General features: G+C 47.2%; 1 protein-coding gene across 1 annotated transcript in view; it reads right to left on the reverse strand.

Moving 5' to 3' along the window:
• The window catches only part of Xylt1 (xylosyltransferase 1), a 296,973-nt gene that overhangs the window by 120,557 nt on the left and 161,384 nt on the right, over positions 1 to 15,032 (reverse strand). The window contains exon 3 of the mRNA XM_041666339.1: positions 5,745 to 6,258. Coding sequence (XP_041522273.1) covers positions 5,745 to 6,258 — 514 coding nt within the window. The remainder of the gene's footprint in view (positions 1 to 5,744; positions 6,259 to 15,032) is intronic.

Genomic DNA, 15,032 nt, shown 5'->3' on the forward strand with positions numbered 1-15,032 from the left:
ACCTCGGGAATCCTGGTCTTACAGGCCTACTCCACTGTACCTAGTTTATGAGGAGTTGGGATGGAGCCCAGAGCTAGGACCCTCTGAGCTACAAGCTCAGCCTCCTAGACCCTGTCCTATTTGAAATGCCATCCCAGGCAAAGCATTGCCAAAGGCTCTGCCATAGATGCAGATCTGCCAGCCCTCCCCCAAAGCTTTCAAAACCATCGACTGCCAATCAAATGATGATCGTTATTGGGCCTGTGGGTGCAAACCTTCTTTCCTAGCTGTACAAACGCTGGTTCTGCTTATTCATTTCATAATGGTCAGCTTCTTCTAGAACATAAGCTCTATAAAGGCAGCTATCTCCAACTGCTTTGTTTATGGTTCTTATTCCTGCACCGGCGCCTGGCATATGGTAGCCACTAAATACATATTAGCTGAGTCAATCAACAAACCCAGTACGTTCAAGAGTATAAGCCATTTCGTCGGGAGAGTGTTAACAATCTTAACAAGTGCTTCCAAAAGAGACCATATTTATATCCAAAGACCATTTCTCCACTTAGCTTCCCAAGATACTCCTGTCAGATTCACAGCCCCTCCCTCTGCCCTGCTTGATGCCAGCCAGATAGGTAACAGCATCTTTTCTGCCTATCACCCATGTCCACACTGCAAGGTGAATGTCATGGGATCAGCTATTGTCTCTCTCGTTCATCATATCACCCATTCAGCACCCTGTTTAGGTGCTTGTCTGGACTGGATATGGAATAGTCTCTTAGAAGGCTTGTGCCAAGCTTGGTCTACAGCTGGGTATTCAGGGGCGGGTCTTTCCGAAAGCAACTGGCTCAGGAGGGATTTGCCTTAGTCAACACATCAACCCATGGATGGATACATCTTTTGGTGGTGTTAGGAGGTGAAGAACTAGGAAGGGTGTTAGATGTTAGGAGTTGTGGGAACTAGAAGATGAAGCCTAGGTGGAAGAAGTAAAAGGATACCTGGTCCCTAGTATCCACCTTGAAGGGGATACCTGGTCCCTAGTATCCACCTTGAAGGGGATACCTGGTCCCTAGTCTCTCTCTCTCTGACTTGCCATTCTGGTTGCCATGAGTGAGCAGCTCTGCCCTACAACACAATGCCTGTCACACCTGCCCTGATGCTATGCCCTGTCCTGGCCACAGCCCCCAAACAATGAAGTGACCAGGGACCACAAAGTCTGAAATAGAGCCACAGACAGCATTCCTCCTTTAGGTTGTGTTGTTCAGGCACATTTGTCTCAGCTAAGAGAATGGCCAACACACTGCTGGGCGCATCCTTTGGCTTAGTGAAACGGCAATATTGAAGTGTTCCTGTTCAAGGTGAATTTCCACGGCATTCTTTGGGTGTCCTACACTTTCCCCGGAGTTGTGAAAACGCCAGAGGATGTGAGGTAGGATTTCATTCATTCCCTTATCTCAAACCACTCAATAGCAACAGATACTTGATGAATATGAAGCCTGATGCCAGGTGCTAGAAGAATCAACAATTTTGTTCAAATTTATGAAAAAAAGAAGCTTGCCAACTGTACAACCCAAATTACCAGTATTCTCAAACTGCCTGTGACATTCCTGGCAACAGGGGCCCAGATGTTAGTGTCTCCATGGTTACTCAAGAGAGAGAGAGAGTTGCTGTGCTATGGGGTGAGGGAGCCAGGGAAGAGGAGACAGGCACCCATGTGCTCTAGGCCAGTAAAGCACCCCACTTGTCCTGCCTTTCAGCCGTGCAGGAGCTTTATCCTCCAAAATCCCCTTCCAGCCTTGAACAAAAGGGAAGCCGATTAGTCAGGCTCTCTCTAGGCAGAACTGCTCCAAGCTTCGGCTCACAAGAGCAGAGTAAGAAGCCTGTTCTCAATCCCTTGGTCTACAGAGGTCATTGTGAGCACACGGGAAAGACTCCATCTAGCCATGATCCTCTTGTTAAAAATACACTTGGTTTGCAAAGTGCTTATTCATACAGGAAGTTTCCAGAAGATGTGCCTGACCACAACCAGGAGAGGCCTCCTGCTCGGTGTGTCGCGGGTGCTTTCCTCTTCTTGTGCAAACTTTTCAGTTCTGTTCCCAGGCACATCCCTTAAGGACAAACACACTCTAGTGACAAGTTTGAAAGGACAGCATCAGCACTCCAGCCAGGGCAGCAGCCCGATATCTCTGGGGACAGATGAAGAGGTGGCAGAGGTGGGAGGGAGGAAGAAGGATCACTTTTGATGTCAGCTGTCTAGAAAGCCTTCTGGGTGGCTGGCTTTCTCAGTTCTAACAGCCAAGTGTCTTAAAAGAGTCCTAATAGAGTTGTCCAGGTGTGAGCCCTAGGGAACTCATGGGCAGGGTTTACCTCTGTTGCCAACTAGACTGGACTGAGGAGCCCCTGGGAGACTGGGGCAGTAGCTCCTGCCTGTGCCTTTAAGGGGATTTCCAGGTGGAATTAATTGAGAGTGGAAGGCAAACCTCTGACTGTGGGTGGTGCCTATGGTGGACTCAAAGGCTGCAGACCAAGGCAGGTTGAAAAGAGAAGACTGGCCGAGCAGTGGTGGCGCACACCTTTAATCCCAGCAGAAGCCGTCAGGCAGATCTCTGAGTTCGAGGCCAGCCTAGCCTACAAAGTGAGTACTATAACAGTTAGGGCTAAATAGAGAAACCCTGTCTCCAACAACAACAACAACAAAAAACAAAACCAAAAATGTCTGCCCCAGTTCAGACTTTGCTTCTGCTTCCTGGACAATATGCTGTGAGCTGCTGTGCTTTGCCAAGCCCTCTCCACCACAAGGGTCTGAGACTGCAACCCTAGGAGACTGGGGAATGAGGTAAAGGCAGGGCTGAGGCTTCGATCCTAGAGGTTCACAATCTTGCAATCTTGGTTTGAAAAACACCCTCCCCCCAGTTCAAGAGACCCTTGACCTTTGCTCTTATTATTATATTCCCTAAGATACAGGGAGGTTCAGTCAGAGTGACTGGGGGTCCTAGGGTGGTTCTTGAGACCAAAGGATGGACAGGTGTTCTCTCTCTCTCTCTCTCTCTCTCTCTCTCTCTCTCTCTCTCTCTGCCTGTGTGTACCTGTGGTGTGTCTGTGTGTTGGGAGCTTGGTGGCTGCAGTGAATACAGGATCTGGAACAACCCCTTCACAAAAGTCAACATGGAAAATCAATTTCCTTTCCTTTGGATCTGCCCGGTGGCCTGAGGAACTGGCCTGCAGTGGCTATGGTCTGGGTGAGGCCCAGCGAATGCCTCTGTGTGGGGAGGAACATATGCTCCTATAGTGTCTGATGTCATGTCTTCCATGTGCCCTCGCTCCTTTCTTCATTTTGCAGGATATAAAAGGACCACTAGGCTGAAGCTCCAGTCTCTCTCGAGCAGAGGGAATTCCGGGTGTCATGGTTTCCAGAAGGGGAAGGCAGTCTCCCTGTGGGGTGTAATTACATCCCTGCTTTCCGCAGAAGAATAGTTTATGGCTTAAATGCTATTAATTGTAAGCCATTCTGTTTCACGGGAAGTTGTTCATTGATAACTACCCAATTAGAGTTATTTTGCAATTAGTCTATTCACAGTAAATTTACTGCAAAGGGAAGGCCATGGTGCAGGAAATTAAAGCATCATGGGGCTGGTGTGCCATGTGTCTTAAATGCCAACCCCATTAACCAGTTTGGAGGTCCTGGGAGAGTGTGCCACCTTCGCCAAGGCAGAGACAGCCAACCCCGCAGGCAGCCCCAGTGAGCACACAGCAGTCTGCAGACATCTATCTCAGCATGACCAGGAGAAGCATGGGAAACTCTGCCGTGTGGTGGTGGATGATTGTGAAGCAAGCTGTAAGGCAAATATCTGTGCATTGTGCAGCACTGGTGGAGGTGCATTTGCTCAACTGTGTGGTCTTGAACCCTTTGAGATGTATACACCACCAAGGTACATAGAGGGCAAGCAACTTGCCCTGAGTCTCCCAGCTTGTTCAGAGGAAATCCGGGCTCCAAATGCAGGCACTCTAGCCTTGCACCCATGCTCTGTATCATTATCATAAGTTCCCTTGTTTCCCCAGATGACACTGTCCCTTCTGACTATACTAAGGGGAGTGGGGCAGAGCTCGCAGGATGCAAAATTTCTTTGTGCTGAAGTGAAAATCTGTTTTCCTCCTGAAGACCAACAGCCTTGAGGAAGGGGACTCAGGCTCTGCAACCTGAATTCCAGGACCAGTTTTGCTGGCTATTAGCCACATGCCTGCAACCAAATCCTAAACCTCCCTGAGCCTCAGTTTCTTCAACAAAAGATTCATGGTGATAAAAATACAGCATTATTTATTGGACTATGGATGGTCCATAAGTAACAATGGATGGCTTAGGACTTTTCAACTTGACCATGCTGGGAACACAAACCACTCCCACCCCACCCTACTTTCCAGTCTCACTGCAGCATTTAATAACTTACACTAAACAGTCAACACACTAGCTTAGCATTAGATTTCCTTTTTGCTGGTTTCATAGGCTGATGGAAACTTTCTGAGCACATTTAAGGTAGACCAAACTGAGCTAGGGCATTTCATAGGTCAGATGTGCTATGTACATTTTTGAGTTCATGACATTCATACCTTAAATTAGATGGCCAAGGATGCGAACCTCTCCTCACAAGCAAGGAAGCAATCCAAATCCCCTGTAACCTAAACAAGTGCATTGATGTTTGTGCCTTTGCTCCTAGAGCAGACTCCAGTTATTGTGATAAAGATGTAGGGCCCAACAGCCACACAGATTTACTACTAGGCCCTTCGTGGAGCAAGCATGCAAACTCTATACGTGGGAGGCGTCACATGTTCTTGGTTCAGACTTCCAAAGCGCCCCCTGCCTGGCACTGACTAAGAACAGCTCTTGGAAACATTGCATTCCACTTAATTATGGCGGCACACTAAGTGCCAAGTGCAATCAGGAACACAGACAGGAACCACCTGGACCACACAGACGACGGGGAAAGGAGGATCTTTCTTTGTAGATCTGTCTGTTGTTCAGGAAGCGTTGCATGGATATGCATTTGCTGCTACAAGCTCAAAAAGTCAGGCTGAACTTGACTAAGAGGGCATGTGTGAAGGGCATGCGAAGCCTCCCTTTCCAACATTCCCTTGGGACTCTTGAAGTTTGGGGCCACAACCCACCTGATAAACTGTCTGGACACAGTGTCCCTCAGAAACCATTGGGGGGTTGGGTATGGAATCCTACAATATGCATACGCAACAGTGTCCCATCTCTTCTAAGAAGAGTTATGGTGTTTGCTTATAGCCTGCACATCCTCCTGTATGTGACAAATACTCTCTGGATAACGTCTATAATGTCAGGGCTGTACAACTAGCTGATAGATTATATTGTGTAGGTATTACTACTACTACTACTACTACTACTACTAATAATAATAATAATAATAATAATAATAAGCCAAGGTTTAACAGAGACTGATTTTTTTTCTGATTTCCGTAGACTGTGCATTCCAGGATATCTGGAACACAGCACAAAACTTCTGTAGACCCCGAGGTTATATCACACTGTCAAAGTTGGGCAGGCATTACTGCTAAAGGAAACAGGTTAAAATACTAACACACGCAATGCGACTTTATAAAACTGTCCTTAAAGTATACTGCAGGAGTTCAGAGTTCCCAGACAAATCAGGTCCTGTGATCAGGGTTTGAGACACAGTGTGGTTGGCTGTACTCAGAGGGCTTGAGAGAAAGCAGAGGGACGGGGTCAGAAACAGGAGAAAGTGACTTACCCTCTAGGGGACAGAACCGAGCCACCTTCTCTGGCATCAGCAGGCCCAGCTTGTGGCGACAGTAGGTTTCTGCAATCTCCTGGCGGCAGTGCTTGGACTTAGCACGGGTCAGGGCTGAGATGGCCTCCTTGCCAGAGATGTCACACTTGGGGGGCTGGTCAGACTTGGTTTCGGGGGACACACCACCACCAGTCTTCCTGGCATGGCTGTGTCTCGAGAGATCCTTCCCTTGGCTACTGTCACCCGTGGCTTTTTCCCGAGGAGGCAACAACTCCTTGGGGCCTTTGCCCAGGACTGACTGCCCCTGTCCTTTGTCCTGAGCATCCAGCTTCCTCTGCAGCCGCTCTTTCTGCCTGCTTGGGATCTTCTTTGCCAACTCTGGTTGGTGCTTCTGCTTCTGGGTCCTGGGGGCGAAGTTGCTGTTGTCCACATTCTCAAAGTCCTTCGGGACCGAGTTCTCATTGTTGCTGTCGGTCCGAACTTTTTCTTTGGGCCGGTGAGAGAAGTAGCCATCCTGCGGAATTAAGAGAAATGGAAAGCTGTCACTCTGGTAAGCCACTCTAAGCAGGCTGGCCCTGAGAGTGCAATGTAGCAGGTGGGAAGCCTGAGCCATTCTTCTCCCACATCTCAGACAATGCAAGTTTCCCACTCAGTTCCCCACAAGACCACTAAGGCCTTTCCATGCTCTTGGACACCAGCACAATTACTGCAATTCTCAGAGATTCCCCTCATCCACTGCACTGTCTGGGGAAGATTTCCCTCGGGGCTCTTGTTCATATCCCAGCAGAAGGTGTTGTGGTGATATATAGAAGAGCCGAAACCATCAGGATCAAATCATAAAGCATTGGATACATTGCCTTCAGGAGAAGCCTAGCTATCTTGTCCATACGAAAAATTAGGCTTAAACCACAGTCAATCCCATAAGCAAGACATCATGCTTTTAAGAAGTTTTTAAATTTGGTTTAATTTAACTTAATTTTTAATCACAGTGCAGCCGGTGCCAAACAAGCCTGGCAATGAGTCTCAAGAAAGACACAAACCTGTGATCTTCTACTGCCCTTGCTGTACTGGGTTCAAATTCATGTCCTTACACATCTCAATCAAGTGCTCTGCCATGGAGCTACAGTCTCCGGACCTTTTTAATTTTATTTATATTTTTATTCTGAGACAGAGTCTCACCCGGTGGGCCAGGGTGGCTTTGAGTTTTCTCCGCAGCCAGTTCCTCCGGCTAATTGTTGATTTCAGGCACTGCCACTGCCATCAGTCTAATGTGGCTCACGATTAATTCAACCATCCCTTCAAGAGATGCAGTTACCATGGGACCATGGCCTCCCCCCACCTCAGATGCTACTTAGTTACCATGGGACATTTGTTAAAATATTCCAGTAAGACAGAAAGAGGATGTTTGCCTTCTGGAATGAACTGCTCACAGACACTTACTTGACAGCTTCTAGAAAAGTCTGTGTGAGGCATAGTGATGGAGAATCAGGTATTTGCAGGGGGTCTCAGAAACCCATCACCTAGATTCTGTGCTGTTTTCGATAGTAGCCACAGTCACTACAACCACCTCGCTATCCCCATATATTCTACCCTTTAAAAATTTTATTTTATTGTTGAGGGACTAAAATTCCAAAAACATTGAAAAAATAATGAGACCTACCTCCCTATTAAAGATAGGAACACACTATATAATGTAGTCCTGGCTGGTCCTGAACATGCTATGTATTGCTGTGTATGTATGTATTATATGTACATGTATGTCGTGCCCTTTGAGGCCGGAAGAGGCCGTCGGATGCCCTGGAGCTGGAGCCATAGGTGGTTGTTGTTTGTAGCATGAGTCCTGAGATCCGACCTCTGGTTCTCTGCAAGAGCAGCCTGCTCTCTCAGTGGCTGAGCCATCTCTCTGGGCTCTCAACTTTCATCCATGTTGCTACACACTACGACATTCTTAGGAAACTCAGAATACTATCACTGCAGGTGTAAGCCACACCTACTTTATATATGTGTCTGCCAGTATATTAAGCTATTAAGCAATTGCCTCACTGACCCCACCCCCAGTTCTTCATCTGACCCCAAGAGGCAAACAAGCTTCACTTTTTCCTCTCCCTTCCCTGAATACTCACCCCCCAAAAGAGAAAAACAGTAAGAAAATGAAAAAACTTGGTGGTTCATGCCTGTAATTCCAGCACTTGGGCAGGGAAAGGAAAATCACTTAAAATTCAGGTCTACCTGGCCTACATTGTGAGTTCCAGACAAGCCTAGGCTACGTTGTGAGACCCTGACTCAAGAATGACAAAACACCTCTCCCCTTGTCCCTACTGCCTCTAGCTGGCAAGGGAGCTGGCCTCTTTTACCAGATGCAACATTTGAAACAGTGGTCCCAGCGCCTCATCAGGGCAGCACAGAGGAGCTGACCCTGTTGGCAAGGGCACAGGTGAGCCGGCTGGGGAATGTGAGCATGGGGGACCTGGTCCTGCCCCTCAGCCCCTCATCTAACATATGGTCACATGGGTGGAGAAGAGGTGATGCCCCCACCCATCAATGCCTGAGGCAGGTCGAAGAACTGGCCCTGAGGTTAGAAGGGTGAGAGAGCTGCCCCTGCCCTCCACCAGTTACAGCACTCAGGAGAGCAGGCCTTGCACCTCCAGTGGGCAGCACAGTAGAGCCAACCCCATTGGTGGAGGTGTGGGTGAGCCAGCCTGGAGTTGTAAGCATGGGAGAGCTATCCCTGTTACCCATCAGTTATGTGGTGGCATGGGTAGGGGAGAGACACCCTCCTTGCCCTGCCCATCAATGCCTAAGGTAGATGGGGCCCTGGGGTTGTAAGAGCAGGAGAGCTGACCCTGCCCCTCATCCGCTGCAGCACTCAGAAGAGTGGTCCCTGTGCCATGCCTGGGACACACAGTAGAGCTGAGCCTCAAGGTGTGGCTGTGGGAGCTCTGACCCTGAGGACATGAAGCCAGAAGAACTGGCCCAGCCCCTAGTTCAGTGCTGCCATGGGTGGACTTGCCAGGACAATGCAGGAGAGCTCACCCTGGAGGTGAGGACAAGGGAGTTGCAGGCTTACCAACCCTGCAACCGCCCAGGTCCAGAGCCAGGGTTATGAGTTGACCCAACCCAACATCCACCACATCTGTGATCTGCTGGAGCATGTGAAGGGACCAGTTCTGCAGACCCAAAGCTGCAGGATCTCCACGACACAAGGCAACAGCAGGATAACTAAAAGGAGTCCCAGTGAGGGCCCAGCATCAGAAACCAGAGGCCTCAAACCAAACCAGAGACTCTTTGCAATCAACACTTGCAAGTAAAGATATATGGATAAAAGGATTTGCTGTGTGACTCACTACGTCACACTACAGCTTCCATGATGAGACTGATTTTTTTCCTTCTCTCTCTCTTTTCTTTTTTTCTCTTAAATTTTATTTTATTTTTTTGGAGGGGAGGGGAGGTTGCAAGGGCAGAGGGTGGATGTGAAGGGACGGGGAAATGAATGTCATGGAGATGCATGGTGTGAAAGACACAAAGATACATGAAAGAAAAAGAGAGAAATTTAAAAAATAATAATGATAAAATAAGCACAAACACCCAAGTATGGCAGCCCATGCCTGGAATCCCAGACCTCTGAAGGTAGGAGCAGGAGGATTGCTACTGCAATACCAGGCCAGCCTAGCCTAGAGATTGAGTCCCAGACAAGCTTAGACTGGTCAGTGTGAGTCCCTGACACAAAACAACAAAATACAGACAAAAATCCTAGCACTGAGAATGGGAAGTGCACACAAAGTCCCACTCCCAACCAATATGTATTTGCAATTGGTACCTGCTGGGGAAAAGGGAAACTGGTTTTCCCCAACTGAGTGTCTCTGGGAATATTAACCACACTCCAGAGAGAGCCGTATTCCAGTAGGTCTCAACCTGTGGGTCATGACTCCTCTCACAAACCTCCATCTTCAAAAATACCTGCATTATGATTCATAACAGTAGCAAAATTATACCAATGAAGTAGCACCAAAAGTAATTTTATGGTTGGGGGTCACCCTAACATGAAGAACTGTCTTCAAGGGTCCCAGTGTTAGGAAGGCTGAGAACCACTGTGAAGCCCAAGAGCGCTGACCCATGTAAACACACTTCATGTTTTCTTCTCTGTATGTGTGTGTTCTTTTTGTTTTTCCATATATATATATATATATATATATATATATATATATATATTTACTGGTTTTCTTTCTTTTAGTTTAACTGTTTTTATTTTTATTTTATGAGAGAGAGAGAGAGAGAGAGAGAGAGAGAGAGAGAGAGAATCATGAAGTTATATGGGTAGGGAAGTAGTAGAGATCTTGGAGAAGTTGGAAGGGGATAAAATATGATAAAAAGTTTTAATAATAAAAAAAGCTAAGCATGCCTGTAATGGACCATGCCTGTAATCTCAGCACTGAAGTAGCAAGAAGCAAAAGGATTGCCACAAGTTAGGCTAGCCAGAAGTCTGTCCAACACAACTAGATACAAATAAGCCTGAATAACACAGAAGAACTCAACACACATACACACACACTTGGGCAAACTCCAATCAGATCCCTAGAAGACATTCATTGAGGCAGGGCCCCAGATCAGGACCTTTCTGCTCAAGTTCTACAGCTTGTCCCTAAAGCTAGGGGACACAGCGAGGAAGGAAGAAGAGAGCCAACCAAGGAGTAGAGATCAAACACACAGAGGCTAAACAAGGTAATAGCATGAATTGACTCAGACTCATTGTGCCTCAGCTTCCTTATCTGGAAACGGATGTGATGATTGTGTTTACCTTGTGGGTATTTTGGTGATGGTGAATGTGCTGGAAACTTCTGGAAGATCCTTCCTAGTCAGTCAAAGTAGGAGGAAGAATGAGCAACACACCCTAACTATGTAACAACTTTACTAATTAATTGTATGCCTGAGGGCTGGAGAGATGGCTCAGCGGTTAAGAGGGCTGTTGAGAAATTGTAGAGTTCAGATTCCAATGCCCACAGAACAAGCCAGGCATTCTGCATACATCGATAACCCCAGCTCCTAGAAGGAGAAGACAGGAGTATCTCAGGACTTGTTAACTTCCTGCCTAGCCAAGAAAGAATGAGCCCCGGGTTCAGAGAGAGATCCTGCCTCAAAGGAAATAGGCAGAGTGACAGAAAAGGATACTCAACAGCCTCACCCAGCCTCTCTGTGAAAGTATAAGTAGAGATACCCTCGGCCACACCTTTACATACCCACACACCCACACACATGAACACATATGCATGCACGAATGCACGTGCACACATACAATGAATAAGTCTTCAAAAAAAACCCATCTTGTCTTAATTTGCTTTTTCCTATCTGTCTCCCCTGGTGGACACATACGTTATGACTTCTATACTTTGAAAGACCATGTCCCTTTTATTCTTAGCCAATTCAACACTATCACCTTGGATTATTTATGCAAATGCAACCCTTTGACTTGTTTTTATTTGAATGTACTTATTATGATTGTTCATTCAAACATTTGCGTGCATCTCAGAACTTCAATTAGAAGCTCCTGCTTTGCCTTCTCTCAAAGCTGTTGCTAGAATTCATTTTTATTCCAGAAGAATAATTAAGACTAATGTCCTCCACCCCCATTCAACCTTGTGCTTGTTTAAAGCCAATTTTGATCAGGAAGAAAGATGCTAAACACAACACAGCTCTCAGAGGCAGGTTATATGATCCTGATCCTGGCTGCCCCTACATACACACACACACACACACACACACACACACACAGAGATTGAGAGAGAGAGAGAGAGAGAGAGGGCGCGAGCAGGGGTGGTGGTGGCGTCTTTTCTTACCTTTCTTTTGGTCTCTTAACGATCAGACTTTAGACCAGTCCCTGTTTCTCAGAGGTGAGGATTGTAGCTGTGACCTCTTTTTTTTTTTTTTTTAAAAAAAACGCATTTAGAGATTATAGCCTTTGCTTTTGTTGCTTGTGCGGAATGAACACTGGGTAGGGTAGGGAGTAGCTGTGTCTTGCTTTAGTGACTGTATAATTTTCTCATCTGCAATACGATGGGTCCCACATGGGTTTTAGTAAACATTGTCGGAGTTTGTTGTTAATCAATATGATTGACTAGTAAAGTTTTTGTTTTTCCAGCTCATTGAACAGCAATCTGATAAAGTTTAAGAGACCATGGATTGATGCTCTGAAGGATACTGGTGCCATCTCTAATACAGCCCAGATCACTGCCTCTAACAGGGTGTTAGTGTCAGAGGTCATAGGTCAGGCAAAAGGGTTCCTTCTGCTTCCATTTTCGGCTCTTCAAGCAACACAGACAACCACATCTCTGTATGAACTGAGAAACTGTCCTCTGACAACCACACCCAGACGCTGGCAGGCACACTGTAACATATACACAGTACACATCTGTGGTCACACTAGTATACTCATACACAAAAGTAACTAGACAATGCAATACTGCAGTGCTAACCTAATGTGGTTCTTACAGCCTATGCTGGGGTCCACGGAGGCCCCTGAGATCTGTGCAGGGGTGGATCATCAAGAACAAACTGTCCCCATCATAATATGGATATGGAATTTCCTTCTGGCTCATTCTTCCACAAGGGTATAGAGGACTTTTCTAGGAACTTTGTGACAAATGACATCAAACTATGAAGGAGTCAGAAGCAGGAGTGACCCCCCAGCTGCCTTCTGCCTGCGGTTTTCTGAGATCTATGTGACCGACTCTTACGTAGTTCAAGCTGGCCTGGAACTCACAATCCCCCTGGCTTCAGCTCCCTGGCATGGCAGGCCTGAGCTACCACATCTGAAACAGATACCCTCTTTCTAGTCCATTACTTTAATGAGTTCCACAAAGGACCAGAAAGCTCTGCCCTTCTTGTCCATTCCCTGGGGTGTGAAGCTGCATCTTTCCACTGAGAGTTCATTTCTATGGAGGAGTAATGGGCTTGGGTGGTGTTCAATCAGCAAGCATTTTGGAAATGGCTGAGTTTAACCATCATCTGTCATCAATAAGTGACAGGGGTGAGCCAAAGTGACCTGGAGATCCTCAGGAGTGTGGGAAGGCTTGAGGGGGTCCTGAGGGCTGCTGTGAGCTAGCTGACATTTCACAGAGGCAGAGCCCTAAATATCTGTTTCTGGATTAAATAAAAATGTGCAGTCTCCTCTCCTTCCCTCTCCTCCCCCCCCCCCTTTCCTCCCCTTCCCTTTCTCATCGGGGATTGAGCCTAGAACTTCACACATGGTGGGCGAGTGCTCTACCAATGACAGAAACCCAGCATGTGTGCATGTGAGAATGTAACATACACACACACAAGCACACATACTCACACCCACTTTCTGAGACATGATCTTGTTAACTGCCCAGGCTAGCTTTGAACTTCCTGTCCTCCTGCCTCAGCCTCTTGAGTTGCTAGGATGCAAGCCTGTGCCACTGAGCCTGCTGAAGATTTCCTCTGTGTGCCTGGCCTTTGGACTGACACTCTTTTTTTTTTTTTTTTTTTTTTGTCCTCTCAGGAATGCACACAGGGGAGATGCAGCCCTTGTCTAGCGGAAAGGAGGTGCTGCTGAAGATGTCTGTTGAAGAGGTACCAGGGATTTGGACCCCCAAAGTCCCAAACTGCGTTCAGGAGGCTGGCCTGAGGCCGACATGCCCCTCCATCCTTGACTAGACTGTGGCCCTGAGCCTTCTCTTCACCAAGGCCTCAACTCTGGTTTCCAGAGACTAACAGACTGGAATGTTCCGCCTTCTTAGAGATGCCTCTCTGTGATGGGTTCCATTCCCTTCAAGCACCTGACTTAAAACTCCCATGGCTTACTGGACCAGTGGTACAAGTCTGTGATTCTTGGAAAACTGATAGGAGGATTATAGGTTTTGCCTGGGTTTAGAGTGAGTTCAAAGCCGGCCCAGATAACTCACTGAGGTTCTGTTCTAAAATTTAAATAAAGAAATTGTGAAAAGGGCTGGAAACAGCTTAGTAGAGGAAAGTCTGCCTAGCAGGTACAAGGCACTGGGTTAAATTTCTGGTACCATAGAAAGGAAGTGAGGGAGGGAGGAGGGAAGGAAGGAGGGAGGGAAAATAATAAGCTGCTGATTCTAGCTTTACCCATCTGAAAAAAAAGGCTATTGATTTTAACTAGCAAGTAAAGGCCAGCCCTGTCCCCAGGGCTTAGGACAGGGGCTTAGCTTCCAAGAGAACCGACTAGCAAACCAAGCTCAGTACTAGTCATGGGCCACTGCTGTTCCATTTCCCTGGTTTTGAAACTTTTTGGCTTCCTGCCTGCCCTGAGCCTTGCTAATCTGCTTCTGGCTGTCTTGCTCTCCTTCCAAAAGGCCTAGTCACCTCTGGACACATCTGTTGAGCTCGTCTCTGTTCCCTAGTGTGATAGTCATCTCTGATAAACTCTGTGATGGCCAGCATCTGGCTCTGCCTGGACTCCAGCCCTGGAGAGCTGCTCCTTGGGGTTGAAAGCCGCAGCACCCAGATGATGTTGGCTCAGCCCAGCACGGCGCAGAGAACATCTAGCCCCACATTTTCTAGTTCTTTCCCTGTCACAGACACAACAACAATGCACACACACTCACAAAGGAAAGCAGAGGCAGCACAGAGGGGGAGATCCAAGGGAAGCCAGAGTTCTGGGAAGATGTAGCACAAGCTGTTCTTGCTCCTCTGGGAGCTCTTCATCCCTTCCCTTCCAATATCCCCTCCCTCCTCTCTTTTTATCTTTCCTTCCATTCCTTTCCTTAGAGTCTTACTATCTGCCTCCAACTCACAGTCGTGCCTCACCTCCATAGCACTGGGATGACAGTTATATACCAACATGCCTAGATCCTGGAGCATTTTGTTTAAAAGCTTACATACAGGAAGCTTGGGGAGATGGCTCAGCAGGTAAAATGCTTGCCAAGCAATCAGGATGAGGACCTGGCTCTGATCCCCAGTACCTCTGAAAAAGTTAGGTGTGGTGGCCCCTTCTGTAATCCCTGTTGGGGAGGCAGACACAGGCAGATCCCTGGAGCTCACTGGCCAGTCTAGCCAATCAATGAGCTTCAGGTTCACTGAGAAAACATGCCGCAAAATTAAAGCAGGGATGAAGACACTGGTCATGGACTTTGGCATTCTACACAATCACACGCCCACATGTCAAATATGTAACATGGGCTCCAGGTTGATTAAATCATGTTGCAGTGGGGCTTTTCTGAAATCAATAAATTGATAATTTTCGTTATCACAAAAGTCATTATATGAGATGTTGGTCATGTCAGACTCTGTGACAAGGACGTATGCTGTGAT

Source organism: Microtus oregoni, unplaced genomic scaffold, assembly GCF_018167655.1.
Source record: "Microtus oregoni isolate MIOR12 unplaced genomic scaffold, Mior012 000016F_ref0000370, whole genome shotgun sequence".
In the NCBI taxonomy this organism is placed as follows: Eukaryota; Metazoa; Chordata; class Mammalia; order Rodentia; family Cricetidae; genus Microtus; species Microtus oregoni.